We start from the raw sequence: 16,772 nt of genomic DNA, 5'->3' as shown, positions 1-16,772 counted from the left end.
CTGTGTACGGTCATGTGGATACTGCCGACAGAGAGGTAGCCGGTAGTGGCTTGGTGGGTTAAGAAGTTACTTGTGGCTCTAACCAACGTAGTGTTCTTTTCTCTAAAAAGAAAGTAGGTACCTACCTAGTTGATCTATATGAACCGAATGATGTTCCATGATGATGATGATGATGATGATGATGATGAACTCTACAGAGTCCACAGAGTCAGCGTTGTTCTATGGCACCTACCGACTCACAGACTCACAGAGCATTAGGTAGATATTATTATTAGGAGCCCGTTATTATTTTGAGGAATTTGCTGTTCATATTATGCCATTGAGTAACACCCGAGTCCGCGTTGTTCTATGTATTATGCCGTTTTTTGACGTAATCATGAGAATACATTTTCTAAACACTAATGTTTACAACAAAGAATGAGAAATTATTTGATTCACTTGATGGTATTAGTTGTGGCTTTCCATTTCTCGTCTCTGATATTTGTGTTTCATGTTTTTGTCGTGTGAGTGAGTTTATATTTGCCCTGAAGGCTTAGCACGGGGCGTAAGACGTGCACGCAAAGATAGGTTACGTTTTTTTATCCCAATATTCCCACTTGAAAAACATTTATGAAAATCCGTTTGGTCAGATAGTTTCGATGCCGATAGGTGTGTGCTTTTACCTTATGTCGTTTCTATACGCTTGTAATATTAGTTCTATGCTAGGTATGAACTAAGGTATGAACCTACCTACTTACTGCGTAGGGTACCTTAGGACAGTATTAGAGCGTTTGTAGACGTCCGTTTTTTTCACCGGATAACGGACCGTCAATAAACGGCTATCCTTGTATACATATTTTTTTTACCGGATGGATGGACTGCCGTCTATCTATATGCGTTAGTTTTGAACTGGTAGTCAGAGATTACACACGTGTGAAATGTCGAATAATAAGAAAAAAAAACTCGTATTGGCCTACTATTTGTACAAGAAGAAACAAAAAGAAATAGAAAAACGTAAAAGGTCATCGTGGGTGCATCCTATATTATTGGAAAGGGTACCAGCACGAATTATCTTGAGACTCGATCATGAAATGCGTACTTGCGTCTATGGCGACATGGTGACAGAAGAAAGAAGACGGGGGTCAGATCTCCAGTTACTTCTTGTGGTCTATACCTATACCTAATTTTATTTATTATTTGTTGCAGGTCCGCCATAGGCGATAGGTTTGCCGATGCTCGTCTAGTGAAGAGATCGTTGAATATTCATAAAGGTTAGTTCCTCCAAGTCTAGGGTATTTTATCTGTTAGTTGGTAGGATGGTAGTTAGTATCTAACTACCTAGTTATTGATTTTTAATTAATAGTAGATAGTAGGTATTTGATGAGTAGTTAAAACAGTCGGAGGCGAAGAAGAAAAAAACTACGGATGCCCCTTTCAATGGAGGAGCAGTACCTAACCTCTTCGCTTGGCGCGCTCCCCCAAATTGACAGGCTGGCTGTTGTATTATGAAGCTACAATTCGAAGTTCTATTTAAAAAATATTTTATGTAGACATATCGCACCTTTTTTGTACAATATCGAGTCAACTCATAGTTTTGGGATTTTGACTTTTTGAGCTGGTACGACTGAAAACTCACTGCTCAACAAAATGGCTTTGTCTATCTAAGTAGGTACCTACATGCGATACCAAATTCTATAAACATGAACTATGAAATGAAAGTTAGACACCAGAGGCAAATTAGTGAAAAATCACTTAAGTAGTCATTTTTGTTTTTCGCGTTTCCCCATAAAGTCGGTTTTTTGAGTTAGGTCATAATTGTATTAAAGACGCGATAAAGTTCAGCACATTCAGCAACATATTTCCCCTCACAGACGCAAACATGTCGTCGGCGCGGCTGCAGGCGCTGCGGGCCGTCATGGCGGCGCAGCCCCGCCCCCTCGCTGCCTACATCGTGCCCACTGCCGATGCGCATAATGTGAGTTAATGGTCTACTACTTGGTGGAGGAGGTAGTCACGGTAGTCATGCAGAGTTAACTGTCTTCTTCTTAACCCTCTACTGCATGAATTATGAAGGGATTGAGATAAAAAATATTTTTTACTTGAATATCGTTTAATAAGGGATAATAACAAAATTTTTTAGTAAAAAAAAAATTTAGCGTACTTGGTATATCCATGCCATTTATGGCTTCCCATGCACTACATAGACAGATGTCAGTTTTTGTGAAAATATTTCATATAATTAATTTTCTATTTATACATACGAAAACTATAAACTTTTCATAGTTGGATTGAAAAATGGTAAATTCTGTTTGTTTCTATTAAATTCAAACACAGGTAAAGCAGGTCCTCATCTCCACAGTACGTTTTTTTTGGGATGGTCCAGGAGATTCGTGTCTACCTGTAAGATTTTCTGTTCTGCTAGCATTTGATAACATTGAGGAGTTTCCCTTGCCAGACATTCTGGGATATGGTAGCTGGACTACTGCAGAAGGCAAATAAATATTATCACAATTCCTGAATTGCTTTATTACAGCTCTTTTTTCGGATCAGCAATTTATCAGTCACAAATTATTATTAAATCAGAACATATATATATTTTTAAATAATACAAGTAAATTTAGTTAATTAGTACATTTTAAAAGTAGGAAAATAAGTCATTAGTGACATTACGTAAGGAATCATCATCAGGTATTGTATTTTTTTAGGTATAAAAAAGCGAAGTATTTGTTCTGGAAAGATAGGATAAAAATCTAGTATGTATGTACGAGTGCATAGGAAGCCATTTCTGGCATAAATATTATAGCCTGAACGCATAGGAAGCCAGAAATGGCTTTCTCAGATAATTGAGAAAATAAGATATATAAAAGTAATAATAATTAATTAATTGACAAGTTCCAGAAAATATAAGATATGCACAAAAGGAAAACATTTTTTTTACTACCAACAACGTACTATTTATATTTTTTGCAGAATTTCAAAGTTTCAGAAAAATCACATTCACAGAAAGCAAGCATTGCACCTGGGATAAGGTGCGATTGTATTCGCAGATGGCACATACCATGGACAAAAAAAATATGTTTATATAAACAAAGAAGTGACTAAAAGTATAGCAATATCATTTTTTAAATATATTTTTTTGTTGGGGTAGAATAAAATATTAAATTCCAAGAGCCATTTATGGCTTCGTATGAAGTAAAGGGTTAATGAACCCCTGTCACTGGAGGAGTGGAAATATACAAGCCCATGATTATCCTTTTAGCATGTGCTTAACCCAGCGCTGTCAAATTGGCACAGTTAGCCTGTTTTCTACGTGTATACCTACGCCATTAGTGCGCTTAGGTATTATAATTTTATATTCTTTATAAAATAAAATAAATCAAATAAAAAAGTCTATAGCAGTCAACTGCTCGACGAATGCCTCTTCCAATGCACGCTACTGGATATAGCTTTCCGCATCCAATCTTTACCAACCACTTTTTGCAAGTTGTCACCCCATTAGGTGCCCCTTCGGGGATTACAGTCGTGAGCATATGTATGTCACCCCACTGTTACGATCCTCGTAAGAGGTGCGGGCCTACTTAATCATAAATACAGGCTACATGTGAGCTTAGTTATGATAGTAGTCGTCAAAACTATTCTGTTATGTTAATTTTTACTATGAATAAAGATTTTGATTTTGACCCCATTATTATATATTTATTATGTTTTTAAACCAATCCAAACTCTTTAATCCCCCAGTCCGAATACATCTGCCCGACCGACGCGCGCCGCGAGTGGCTCTCCCGCTTCACGGGCTCGGCCGGGGTGGCGGTGCTGACGTCATCACGGGCCCTTATGTGGACCGACGGACGGTACTACACGCAGTTCGAGAAGGAGGCGGATATGGAGGCTTGGAATCTTATGAAGCAGTGTGAGTATATACCTATCTCAATCAACAAACTATTTAGCCCTACAACAAGTCCTTGTACCACAAAAAGATAGGTAAGCTATGTGTAAAGGTTTGAGCGGTGACGGAAGATTGCGTTACTTACTGTATAGGTCAATATGGTGATTCTTGATGCCGCTATATTTTCAATTGAGAGGCGAATGAAGATATAATATCTTGGGTCTTTTATAGAACCACATTTTGTTGGTTGGGAGGAATAGACAGTATAAATAGTGATGGAGTGGTCCTATATTGTGGAGGAGTGATGCTATACAGTGGAGGAGTAATGATACGGTGCTGACGTCATCGCGGGCCCTCATGTGGACCGACGGCCGGTATTACACGCAGTTCAAAAAGGAGGCGGATATGGAGGCGTGGACGCTTATGAAGCAGTGTGAGTATGGGTACTGTAGTGGAGGAGTGTTCCTTTTTAGTGGAGGAGTTATGGCACTACGCCTGCCCCTCACTATAATAAAACTGGCGAAAATTTTATGAAAGTACGAAAAAAAGCGTTAGTGACGTCACCCAGACAACTTAGTATGTAGCAATGAGAGATACAGAGAACATTAATAAAAAGCTAGGTTGAATATCTATCTTACGCAAGAATGATACTACGGTGGAGGAGTGTTTCTGTTCAGTGGAGGAGTGATCCTTTCCAATGGAGGACTCATTTATTTCGCTCTATACAGCGTTTCATCAAATAAGAAATCGGACAGAAACAAAAACTACCCTTATTCGAATGCAATAAGGGTTTTGACAGATGTCTTATTCAGTGAAACGGTCTATTAAACCTATATTTCTCATCCCCAGCTCTGCCCGAGACACCCACTATGGAGAAGTGGTTAACGACTAACCTAACTGAAGGGTCTATAGTCGGTGCCGACCCGACTACCATGAGGAGGGAAGAGTGGACGCCATTGCAGGTCAGTAATGTCTATGCCTAGTGACGTTGTTTAAAGAGTAAGTACGTGTGTTAAATTTGAAATAGACCAGGGATAATTGATAAGGAACTGATAACTGGGTAAATGTAGTGTCTGTTATACGCCCGATAGGTGCGGTGCCTAAGATTGAATGCGACTGACATGGTATTCACATTGGATGCAATCTCAAGATATTTTCATACATGGATATTCTTACCTTCCATCTGTATTACAGCAGGCGCCTATGTTTAACAGTATACAGCGATTGAAATATCTCGGATTCTCCTTAAAGAGATCATCCGAAAGTTATTATTGTGCCTTGAAACAATTTCAGATGTCTCAAAAATAACCCAGAACTTATTAGATTTCAACAAACACAACCAGTCCTACATTATTATAACGTCACTGTATTGCAGAATATTCTGTCATGGAAATGTATACTTAACTACATTATTCTACCAACAGACGGCGCTATCCAAAGCGAACATGGAGCTGCTAGCCGTCAAGGACAACCTGGTAGACGTAGCCCGGGTGCAACTAGACGACGCGCCGCCGCCGCGCCCCGCCAACCCGCTTATTGTGCTGCCGGTGAAGTATACTGGTGAGTTGTTGTGATGATTTTTAGGGGCCTGCCTCACTAGGACGCCATAGCGTCGTCGCCAACAATAATGCCTTTGCCATATATTTTTTTGCTGAACTTAACGACTTAAGTGACAGACTTTTTGTGGAAGGAAAATTAAACTTAGCAATTGCAATCGTGCAACGCACACGCAATAAGCAGAGAATCGTGTGCACCCGCACCTATCACCTTTCGTTGTATCATATCATAGTATAAGAAGCACTATAGTCTAGCTCTAGTGAATTTTTTGTGCTATATCTTGTATGACCCTATTTTTACCCTCATTTGCTTAAAAGACCTCCTTTTCTAACACTCAGTAGATCCTAATATAACAATGTCTTTACAGGCAAAAAGTCGGGTCAGAAAATTGCAGAGCTACGTGAAAAAATGCAGGAGAAGAAAGCTGCAGCGTTGATCATCACCGCATTGGATGAGGTTGCTTGTAAGTCACGTTATTGCTACTTTTTTATAAAACTTTCATGTATGAAAATTCATGAATAGAATTTTCAATTTCGATAAACTTGAGCACAATAATTAACTACTGCACAATCAATATCAATAATATATAAAGTGGGCCGTAATAAAAATACTGGCCCGAAATCTTCTATTGCGCTTGGCTGCCATAATCTTGATATTCAACGAAACGATGACGCTATTTCGACATGAGTTTCTCAAGGTTCCAGGGCCTCACCATATATGTATATAAATTCCTATTAACAAGTAGCTTAACTAACAAACGTGCCATCACAATCCCCAGATACGCTTAACCTGCGCGGCTCAGACATAGAATACAACCCAGTATTCTTCTCATACCTCCTCATCCGTCCCGACAGTGTCATCCTCTTCTGGCACCAGGGGGCGTTGGAGGCGGCCGTGGAGGCGCATCTGCGGGATGAGGGGGTGAAGGGGGTGGAGGTGAAGCGGTACGGGGAGGTGTTTGGGTATTTGGAGGGGTTGGCGGTGAGTTGGCTGAAGTAGATTTTTGAGTTATTATTGTTGTGATCACCATTAGACGACCGAATGGCGTAGTGGTTAGTGACCCTGACTACTGAGCCGAAGGTCCCGGGTTCGATTCCCGGCTGGGGCAGATATTTGTTTAAACACAGATATTTGTTCTCGGGTCTTGGATGTGCCCGTAAAATGGCAATAGGCCCGCCCCCTATTACATTGGGACTAACAAAACACTCTGGCGAAAAGTGGGTGCAGCAATGCACCTCTGCCTACCCCGCAAGGGAGTACATTATTTTATTTTATTGAACAATATGGTACACAAAACAGCAATTAATCGTAACATGAGAAGAGGTATTCATATATATAATTAAGAACTAGATTAACTACCTAGGTATGTATACACATCATGAAAATCTTAAGCTAACACAAGTTTATAAGTATACAGCAGCAATGCCTATACAAAATTAAATAATAGTAAATCTATATACATTAGTACAAGGCGTGAGTGTGCGTGTGTGTGTGTGTTTTATATCCACCATTTTGTTTTACAGAAGGAGCTATCGGAGACTGGGGACGGCAAGCACTCCATCTGGCTGTCTCACGACGCCAGCGAGGCCATCCACACCGCTGCTGCCGGGGTGACGTATTTGTATTTATAACATAGATCTCTCAGTACCACCTTTTGTCCATAAGCTTCGATTCTTAGCCCTCTTGTACTACCTATTCTGCTCACCCTCTGGTAAAATGTAGCTTTTAGCATAGCATTTTTATCGATATAAGCCGTTATATTGGCTTCGTGGCCGTATCCCAGTATTTTGTGCATTATCAGAACATCCAAAAATAATTCAAAAACAAATTAGAAAAAATGGTCCAGCTGTATCTACTTGAATTTTAGCAATACTATAACATGAAACACACTTATTAGGTCTTGGTGGTGCCAGAAATATAGCAATATCTAGGCTCCGGTAATAACCTGCTTGTTTACTTTCAGGTGGCTACATTGAAGAAACCACTCAACCTTATTTCGGAAATATCACCCGTGGCTCTCGCGAAACAAATAAAGAATGAAGTTGAACTTCAGGTGTGTTAACATACAAATAAATAATGTTTATCTTATACTTATGTTAAAAAATGTGACATTATCTTCCCCTTTCAATGGAGGAGTGGTGTCACCTTCCCTCCTCCACGCTAGTATTTCTCCAATAGTAACAGTTTTCCAAAATGAGTGTTGAAATAACTAAAGCCTTATTATGTTGTAGTATGTTTCGCAAGGCTAGGTACTTATGCAAGAAAACGTTAAAATTATTAATATATGTATAAGAACATAAAGACAAAGGTACCTACACTTCTTCTTGCCTCTTGGACGTCCATTAAAAGCATATAACTATAACTAAACCTCCCAGGGTTTCCGCGCCTGCCACGTCCGCGACGGTGTGGCAGTCATCCGCTTCTTCCGCTGGCTTCACGAGGCGGTGTCCCGCGGGCGCACGGTGACTGAGATACAGGCGGCGGATAAGCTGCTTGAGTTCCGCAAGTTAGTATTATGCAAATATGTGACAAATATGCATTTTCTGGATAAACATTAATGATTTAGCGAGCTATCTGCTTCTTCCGCTGGCTGCACGAGGAGGTGGGCCGTGGCCGCACGGTGACTGAGATACAGGCGGCGGATAAGCTGCTGGAGTTCCGCAAGTTAGTATACAAATTTGTGACAAATATGCAGTTTTTATAAACGTTGCTTGTTTTAAATCTATTCTCCGTTTGGAAAGGGCTTCTTGTCACAAAGGATGACCATTTGATTTACCTAAACCAATAATTATGATGATATCCAGCACGAGGCAGTGTCTCGCGGCCGCACGGTGACTGAGATACAGGCGGCAGATAAACTGCTTGAGTTCCGCAAGTGAGTAGTTATAAGCTTTTACGGGGCTTATGACCCCAAGTTGATTTTAAATTTTGCAATCAGAAATTAACCTGTTCCTACCAACGAGTTGCCCTTATCATTTTGTAAAAGTACATTAATACATTAAGGGTGGGTTGCACCATTTAACTTTAACTATTACAAACGTCAAATCTCTTGAAGATTGATCCCTCTCGTCAAGGGATTTGACGTTTGTAATAGTTAAAGTTAAATGGTGCAACCCACCCTTAAACTCAATGCGTAGTAGTGTCAAACTTGTGTTCACAGCGTCTTGGTGGCGGTATATAGATAGATAGATAGATATTCTTTATGTATATATCAATTTGATAAAACAATAGCATTCACACAAACATACCTGGCCTTAATCATGCAAAGACTTCTATCTAGCGCCCTAGAGGGCGTCCCCAGATACGATTAGTTACCTGCTAGCGATCCCCAAACCTTTTCTCTAAATTTTTACCCTACCTTTTATATATTTATCGGAGTTTCAACATATTTGACCGATCCATTGCAACTTTTGGAAATTTTAAGAGTCCTTTAAAACGAATTTCACTTCTTTATGATGGATGAGTTCACAGGTACACCTAAGACACACCGATTACCTTACCTTACCTTAGTTCCATACTAAAATACATAAAAAATATCTACCAAACAGAGACGAAGAAGACTTCATGGGCCCGTCATTCGAGACGATAGCGGGCGCGGGCGCCAACGGGGCCATCATACACTACGGGCCCTCTAGAGACGGACCTCAGACGGAGATTAGAGTTGAGGATATGTTCCTACTGGACTCTGGAGGACAGTACAGGTAATTGATACACAATGTGTCATCATAATATATCTTTGTAAGACATATTTAATAAAATATACTTTATGGAGGAGTAAAAGTATGGCCACTCCTCCATTGAAAAGGGATAGGATCCTCCGATCTAGTAGCAACGTAAGTATTGTGTTCGTATGACGTTGCGTTACGTTAGGCGTATAAGTACTTATTAAAGCTACTAGACTCTGGATGACAGTACAGGTAATGGAGGTTTTTACGATATATTTCGTCGCAAATAACCATAAATATACTTTATGGAGGAGCAAAAGTTGCCACTCCTCCATTAAAAGGGAAGCGTGAAAAATTCCTCACAATGTTTTCCATCAGTAGTCGGTACAGAATGGGGCAGAGAAACCTGACGTCGCCCTCTTAAATTCACAGTGTTATTATATACTACATGAAAAAAAGATTCATTTGTACCTACATACATAGGTACCTAAAAGCCAAGTATTGAATCCAAGGCCTCTCTTTAAATGAATGTGACCCGTTACGCCACACTCTCTGTTCAAATAGGAATATTCTATATTCGACGTAAATTCTAATCGTGATCGATATTATATATTCCAGCAATGACTGACTCACTCAATGATTCCTTCAATAGCGAAAGAAACTCCTTAATTTTATTCATTTTTTTCCAGGGATGGCACAACAGACATAACCCGCACTCGCCACATGTCCTCATGCAGCGCGGAGCAGCGAGAGACGTTCACTCGCGTGCTGAAGGGACAGATCACCCTCGGCGCCGCTCTCTTCCCTAGGGGGGTTAAGGTGGGCTATAATTTACTTATTTGCAGTAATTCTGACGAGGCTAACTTTACAACTGAAATAACAGTTAGGCTACGGCCGCACAGTCAGGAGGCTTGCTTAGCGCTTAGAGCCTTCGCGCTTATCGCGACGAAACAACCAACACGTTTGCTCACTTCGATACACGCTAAGCTCCAAGCGCGCAATGCGGCCGTTAATGGGATTTCTAGCTAATTTTGCCACAGAAACAAGTGCCGACACCAAAAAACTAAGCTTCAAATGTACCTATAGAATCGCATACAATCTGTCAATATGAGCAACCTATAAATAACGGTAAGTCAGCGCCACAACAGACATAACCCGCACCCGGCACATGTCTTCATGCAGCGCGGAGCAGCGGGAGACGTTCACTCGCGTGCTGAAGGGACAGATCACGCTCGGCGCGGCGCTCTTCCCTAGGGGGTTAAGGTGGGTTCTAAACTAACGTAGGATGATAAATAGTAGAGACTAGACAAAAGCGAAAGCACGATCATCACAACATTCACATCACAACCCGTGACGTCCTTACTGTTGGGGCAATAAAGTAAGGGTTTTAGGTCTAATCCACCACGGCACGGCACCAGCCCAGTACCGGTTGGGGGACCCCAACACAAGCAAGCTTGTTCTGAGTGACATGTCGGGGTAGTGTTGAACCCGACTGTCAGATGTTTTCAAGCTGACTGTTTTTTTAATGAAATCGGAAGGATCCGATAAAGTTTGACCCCCAGTGACTTCTAAATACCCTGTCTAACAAATATAACCCTACTTTACCCCCAGGGCAACGTCCTAGACACTCTCGCCCGCCACGCCCTCTGGCGGCGCGGGCTGGACTACGCGCACGGCACCGGCCACGGCGTGGGGCACTTCCTCAACGTGCACGAGGGACCTAGTGGGGTGTCGTGGAGGCCCTACCCTCACGATCCTGGTTTACAGCCTGCCGCCATACTTAGCAATGGTAAGTGAAGAAAAAGTTTAGTTTTTCACCAATAGATGGCGCTGAAGTGGAATTAGTTTGAGAGCCTACATCGCGGTATTGAAATTTTACCGCTAGCTGCGATAAAGATACAATAACGCATACGTTAACAGGTTTCTACAATTGAGATATGTTAAAACTTTCGCATCTTAGCGTAGGTGCGTAGTATTTGTCATCCCTCAAATACAAAAAGTGGTCAAATCAAGAAAAGGTTCGATAACAAAAATGACTTTAAACTAAGTGGATCCTGACTGCCGGAAGTCCTCATTCTCATATGCGTAGAATATGTTTCTATGTCCAGTAATGGATGATTACGAGCTGATGATGATGCATGTCTGTTTGTTGCAGAGCCTGGCTACTACAAAGTGGGGGAGTACGGTATCAGACATGAAGACCTGGTGGAGGTCGTCGAGGTCACCAAAGACTCCGACCATCCCATGGTGAGACAAACTTGATCAGTTGAATAAAAAACCTTCCATCATTTCCTTGTTGCTAAGGCCCTTCTCCGATACGCCCGCATGACTTTTTGTCTCGGAGACTTTGCCGCGACATATGCCACATACATATACATGGAGACTCTCACATTACGATACTGGTATTCTACGCGTAAATAGATAGATAGACAGATAGAATATTCTTTATTTGTACACTCACATAAAATAAACTTACATAACTTAAATACTAACACATTTATGTGCAAGCAATAAATGTATATGTGGCATACTTCGTGGCGACTAGTCTCCGAGATTAGAGTCGCGTGGGCGTATATCGTAATGGGAGAAGGGACTATGTAAGCATTGTGGAACATACCATACGCTAATGACGGTCAATTATATTGCTGCCTTGCTTTGTCAGTATACGGACAGAAAGAGACAGATATAATAAAGTTAGGTTAGTGCATATATTAAATGCCGACATAGCTTAAAGTTCTTTTGTGCAACTTGGCATCTATTTGAGCTTAGGTGCATTTTTCATAACTGCATTAAAATGGTTTCTGTGTTTAAAGTTTTTTTTTATTTCCCATCTCTCAGGCTAAAGATTTGATGGGTGACTTCGACGGGCGCGGTGTCCTCGGGTTCAGTACCCTCACGATGGTGCCGCACCAGACGGCTTGTGTAGATGTAAAGTTGTTGGATGACTTCGAGGTACGTACAATATTATATTTAGAGCGCTACATTAACAATACATTATTCTCGTGTGGGGTTTTTACGCACTCACGCGCGTATAGACCGTTCCACCGGATACTTGATATGGCGAAACCCTTATTACATTGGACTAAGGTTGGATTTTGTCTGTTTAAGTCATGTTATTTGATGAAACGCTCTATTATTGCGTTTTGTTGTTAGGTATATCGACGGTGGAAAGGCAGAATGTTTTATCCGCCACTTTTGGCGAATATGAGTTATATACACCGTTGGAATCGCCTGATTTTTCTCTTTCGAATGGTGCGGGTCTCGTTTCGATCTGAGCACTTTTTTGGCGCTTAAGACATCGGTGATTTTGGAAATCTTAATACTTTTTTCTTGTATTAAGAGCCACTTTTTTAGTCATTTGTATGCTCAAACATACATGATCAATAATAAAGTTATATAAAACATTTTACCCTTACTAAAACTGTAAAACACTGTGACCTAATTCATTTTGAATGAATGTGAATTTGTATCATTAGTTACTTAAGAGACCTACCTGATTGCGAAATAAAACATTATGGATATAAAACTAAATGCCTTCTTGTCAAATATAACATAAAAGCACTTAATATATTTTACGTAATTTTAATTTAAGCCTCACTGGCACTTAAACCATTTTACCGGTCAGTTTTACTCGCGGCGTTTGGCGGTTAATACAACTTTACCTAAATCTGTTTAATGGTACAATTGGCACTTAAGCGGTTTTTTGCGATTTGTAGATAATTGATATAAGTGATATAAAACAATTCAAAAGAATCGCAATGAAGCGGTTTATACTGTTTAAGCTGTTTATTATTATTATATCCAGAAGTATATTGCGTGAAAATGCCAATATATAAATAGGACAGGTTGGAAAGGTGTCGCTTCAGTACCCCGCCGGGACGTTCATTCGGAGATGACGTGCGTCTATGCGACAGTTGGCGCCGCGTGCGCAGCGTAATTACGTAGGTACAAACTCAGATTCGTTCGCCAGTATAAAACTATAAATATTTTTTTATTATAATATCACCAGATAATTACATTAAATTATTTAATATCTATTATATATTACGGTTCTAAATAATAGTGTTGCTATAATTAATATTTATTGAGTTATTAATAAAAATATGCACTTGGATCCTTTCTCCTAAATTGCTGTTTCTATGCAAGAATGCAAGTAGGGAATTTTAACGTTTCTCTAAAAGGATCCAACCAAATATTTATTTTTCTATGACAATATGGTTCTTAATGTAAAATATTTTTAATGTATTAAAATGACATTACTTTTTATACATAATAAAAATATAGGTATATCAGAAATAAACTTATTATTAAAAAATTTACCAATATCGAAATCTAGTCAGAAACAGGATTTCTTTTCTACCTATATAAAAATCTTACTGAAAATGTGTTCCCAAGCGCAAAACTCTGGATAAACTTAACCGATTTTGATAATTGTTAGGTAATTATACGAAATAGAAGACCACGTTTTAAGTGAGTGACCACGAGTACCACGACCTGTTTGTATCCCATAATTTTCAAAATAAAGTATTTTAACGAAAAGCAAACCTTATAGGAAAAAGTAGGACATGAATTAAATTAACTTTTACTCTAACTTCACTTCATCATCCTCCATAGCTGAAGAGTGCAATATCTGGTATATTGCATCTATCCTGCTTTTTATGTCTCCGTAGGAAATCGTTCCCTGGTACTTTGCCACTCTTCAGCGATCGTATGGTCCGTATCAATTCGTCTTATTTGAGGGTTGGATATTTAAATTTCTGTCAAGATGCAGGATAGTCATAAATCTCATCATTAATCATCATCACGACCCATTACGTCCCCACTGCTGGGGCACGGGTCTCCTTCCAATGAAGGAATGGTTTAGGCCTAGTCTACTACGCTGGCCTAGCGCGGGTTGGTGGGCCCCAACACAAGCAATCTTGTGCTGAGAGAGTTGTCAGACGTTTTCAAGCCGCCCGAAGGCCTCTGACTAGCCTTAGCGACCTGCCGATTTTATTAATCATATTGATTACGATTATGCATCAAGATGCAAGATGCTCCTAGTATATTTGCATCTGCATCCAACTCCTCGGGTGGTGGTTAGGATCATTAAATCTTCGGCAATATGGCCATACCATCTTGAAAGTCAATCTTCCATAGTAACAAGCAGATAACCTGGGTTTTGTTGCAATGTTCTTCAAGATGCTTTGTATAGATCCTTCATGTTTCCTATGGCAGACGATGGTTGTGGTCTCATTTCTGGACATAGAGTCACCCCTAGCAGCGTTTGTCCTTTTATAAACGTTAAGTCTTCCTTGATGGTTGATCATATCCCATGTTTCTTTAGACATACCATTCATTCTTTAAGTGTTCCTTGTGCCTTATTATTTCTTCGCAAATTTTTAACAACACGTCTTTGATGTCAGACCTTTGATTTTTGAATGAGACCTCGTCCAGACTTAGTGGATGGTATTTGTTGTCGATCTGGATACTAAGTTATCTTCTAACTTGTGGGTCCTGCAGCTTATTTACACGACACCTTTGGCAGATCTTGTGGCCTGCTCCTAAACTCCCACTATCTTTAAGCAGATTTTTCCATCGACTTAGTGGTGATCACTATTGACATCAGCAACCCTCTTATTCCTAACATCCAGAAGTGTCTCCATTTTCGACTAATCGTCGGTCGATTTGGTTCTCGGTCCGGCTGTCGGGTGAGACCTAACTCACATTGTGATAGTCCTTTGGGGTTACCACCACTAAACATTAGCCATTAACAATCCTAAAGCATCGTCGCTTGCTTATCAAATCTAGCGTATCTTGTATGAATCTGACATAGAGACTGATGAATAAGTAAAACTGATCACTTGGATCTCAATCTCAAAGTGATTTCGCGGTGAACAATATGTTAATAAAGTTTATAATAACATAATGCTTCGAGAAAAGGATGGTACGGCCGTGCCGCTTCTTTGCTCGACTTAGTGGGGGCACTGCCGTGCCCCCAGATATTATGAAATTTTTGTTTTCAATCTAGCTGACCTTTTATACTTTCCCTGGACTTCCACAAATGTTTCTAGACTAAAATCGGTTCAACCGTTCTCGAGTTCTGAGGTCTAAATTATAAGTTCATTTATTCTTTAAGTCATTCATCTTAGATATAAATTGCCTTAGTTTGGCGGTTAATTCATTCTTATGGAATGTTTAAGGTAACATAAATTATTATAAAACATTATGCTGGTGTGATGGTTAAATCTCCTTGGTCTTTACATTGTTTTTTACTTGTATTTTATTACAATGTGAATGTCGTTTAAGCCAATTTTACCTGACTGAGATTTCAGATGCATATGTCTTATGTCCCTTATTACAGTAAATAGAATATGTACATTCATTTTATATACAGAATTACATAGAAAACTATTTAAATTTTACGTATTTTAATTTTCAAAGCCATAGCTAGAATAAATACAGAGATATGATTTTTTTTCGAAAATTTCAAACTTTAAATCGCTCTGGTGAACATTTTAAGTCATGGCGCTTCAAACATTCTGCCTTTCCACCGTCGATATATGTATAGTTCCAAGGTATATACTTCGTTTTTCCTATTGTTCATTGCGCTGCGTGGTTAGGGCTCTAACTAATTGTATTAAGCGTACCATTTGCGTGACAGCTCTCTTTCGTTCGTTTTCTGTAGTGACAATTTATTGACACCTGTGTTAGGCCGCCTGTCCACCAGAGCGGAGCGGTGTGCGAGGTAAAAATCGACCAATGAAATCGCATGACCGGTGTTTTATTGCCTCACATCACACACCGCTCCGCTAGCCCGCTCCGCTCTGGTGGACAGGCAGCCTATAATGTTATAAAATATGTTTCCCCACACACCCCGCTCCGCTAGCCTACTCCTCTCTGTCTGGTGGATAGACAGCTTTATTTTATATTATTATGTTTCCCCGACAGCTATCCTACCTGAACGCGTACCACGCGCGTGTGCTCGAGACAGTGGGGCCAGTTCTGCGCTCGCGCAACCTTATTCAAGACTTGGAGTGGCTGCAAGAGGAGTGCAAGCCTCTCACCAGGGCTTAGAGGTCAGTTACATGTCAGCGCCGGGATTCGAACCCGCATCTCTAGCGTGAGATGCGGGCGCTTACCCGACTGAGCTACCAGCGCTCCAATTTAGAGATAAGATCTCAGTTTGAAATAATACAAGTACCTACTCTGCACTGGCCTTATGAGCGTACAGGTCAGTTTGGAAAACACTAAAATATTCATCCTAAACTAAAGGTGAAAGTTACGAGTATTCAGTGAGTAGTTCCCTCTTCTGTCGTGGCGCTAGTGTTGCAAAAATCGTTCAATGTTGCTTTTGATATAATACACTACATCGCCTATCACGGGCTTAGAGGTCAGTTTGCAATTCAATATGATTAGTTTATTAGGTACCGTAAGTAGCTCTATTCATAATTCGTATCATTATTTCTAGACCTCTATTTTTCTTATTTGTTAAATAACTATAAAAAAATTGTTTCAGATTCAATGAAATTGGAAGACGGCATTTGTAATTGAAACATTTAACACATCTAAGTATTCGTAACCATGGATTTTAATAACTAATTTTATATATTTGTAAAAATGTGTTTAGTTTATTCTATTAATTTATGATAATCGCTTACTTTTAACAAACAATTATTAAAGCTGCTTTATATTTTGAATACAAA

At 39.9% G+C, this 16,772-nt stretch overlaps 1 protein-coding gene across 1 annotated transcript; it reads left to right on the top strand.

Moving 5' to 3' along the window:
- The first annotated feature begins 418 nt into the window (after window positions 1–418).
- LOC105385019 (xaa-Pro aminopeptidase ApepP) lies at window positions 419–16,766 on the top strand. Its single transcript, XM_048623863.1, has 18 exons — window positions 419–503; window positions 1,186–1,250; window positions 1,851–1,954; window positions 3,718–3,889; window positions 4,715–4,827; window positions 5,290–5,425; window positions 5,790–5,885; window positions 6,201–6,403; window positions 6,946–7,032; window positions 7,386–7,475; window positions 7,798–7,928; window positions 8,971–9,123; window positions 9,777–9,906; window positions 10,699–10,876; window positions 11,243–11,334; window positions 11,926–12,039; window positions 16,018–16,145; window positions 16,586–16,766. The coding sequence occupies exons 1-17, from the start codon at window positions 442–444 to the stop codon at window positions 16,141–16,143; spliced, it is 2,052 nt and encodes a 683-aa protein (XP_048479820.1). The 5' UTR covers window positions 419–441; the 3' UTR covers window positions 16,144–16,145; window positions 16,586–16,766.
- Window positions 16,767–16,772: the final 6 nt, after the last annotated feature.

Source organism: Plutella xylostella, chromosome 11, assembly GCF_932276165.1.
Source record: "Plutella xylostella chromosome 11, ilPluXylo3.1, whole genome shotgun sequence".
NCBI classification, from domain to species: Eukaryota; Metazoa; Arthropoda; class Insecta; order Lepidoptera; family Plutellidae; genus Plutella; species Plutella xylostella.
Note: the sequence above shows the minus strand (reverse complement) of the source record. Positions and strands in the feature narration are given on the sequence as shown.

What these genes read in the sequence shown, in the direction of transcription:
- LOC105385019 (XM_048623863.1), top strand. Translation starts at nt 442, where the DNA reads ATGGTATTAGTTGTGGCTTTCCATTTCTCGTCTCTGATATTTGTGTTT. An exon ending in GACTCTGGAGGACAGTACAG is followed by an intron (nt 9,124 to 9,776) that starts GTAATTGATACA and finishes ATTTTTTTCCAG; the next exon opens with GGATGGCACAACAGACATAA. An exon ending in AAGACTCCGACCATCCCATG is followed by an intron (nt 11,335 to 11,925) that starts GTGAGACAAACT and finishes CCCATCTCTCAG; the next exon opens with GCTAAAGATTTGATGGGTGA.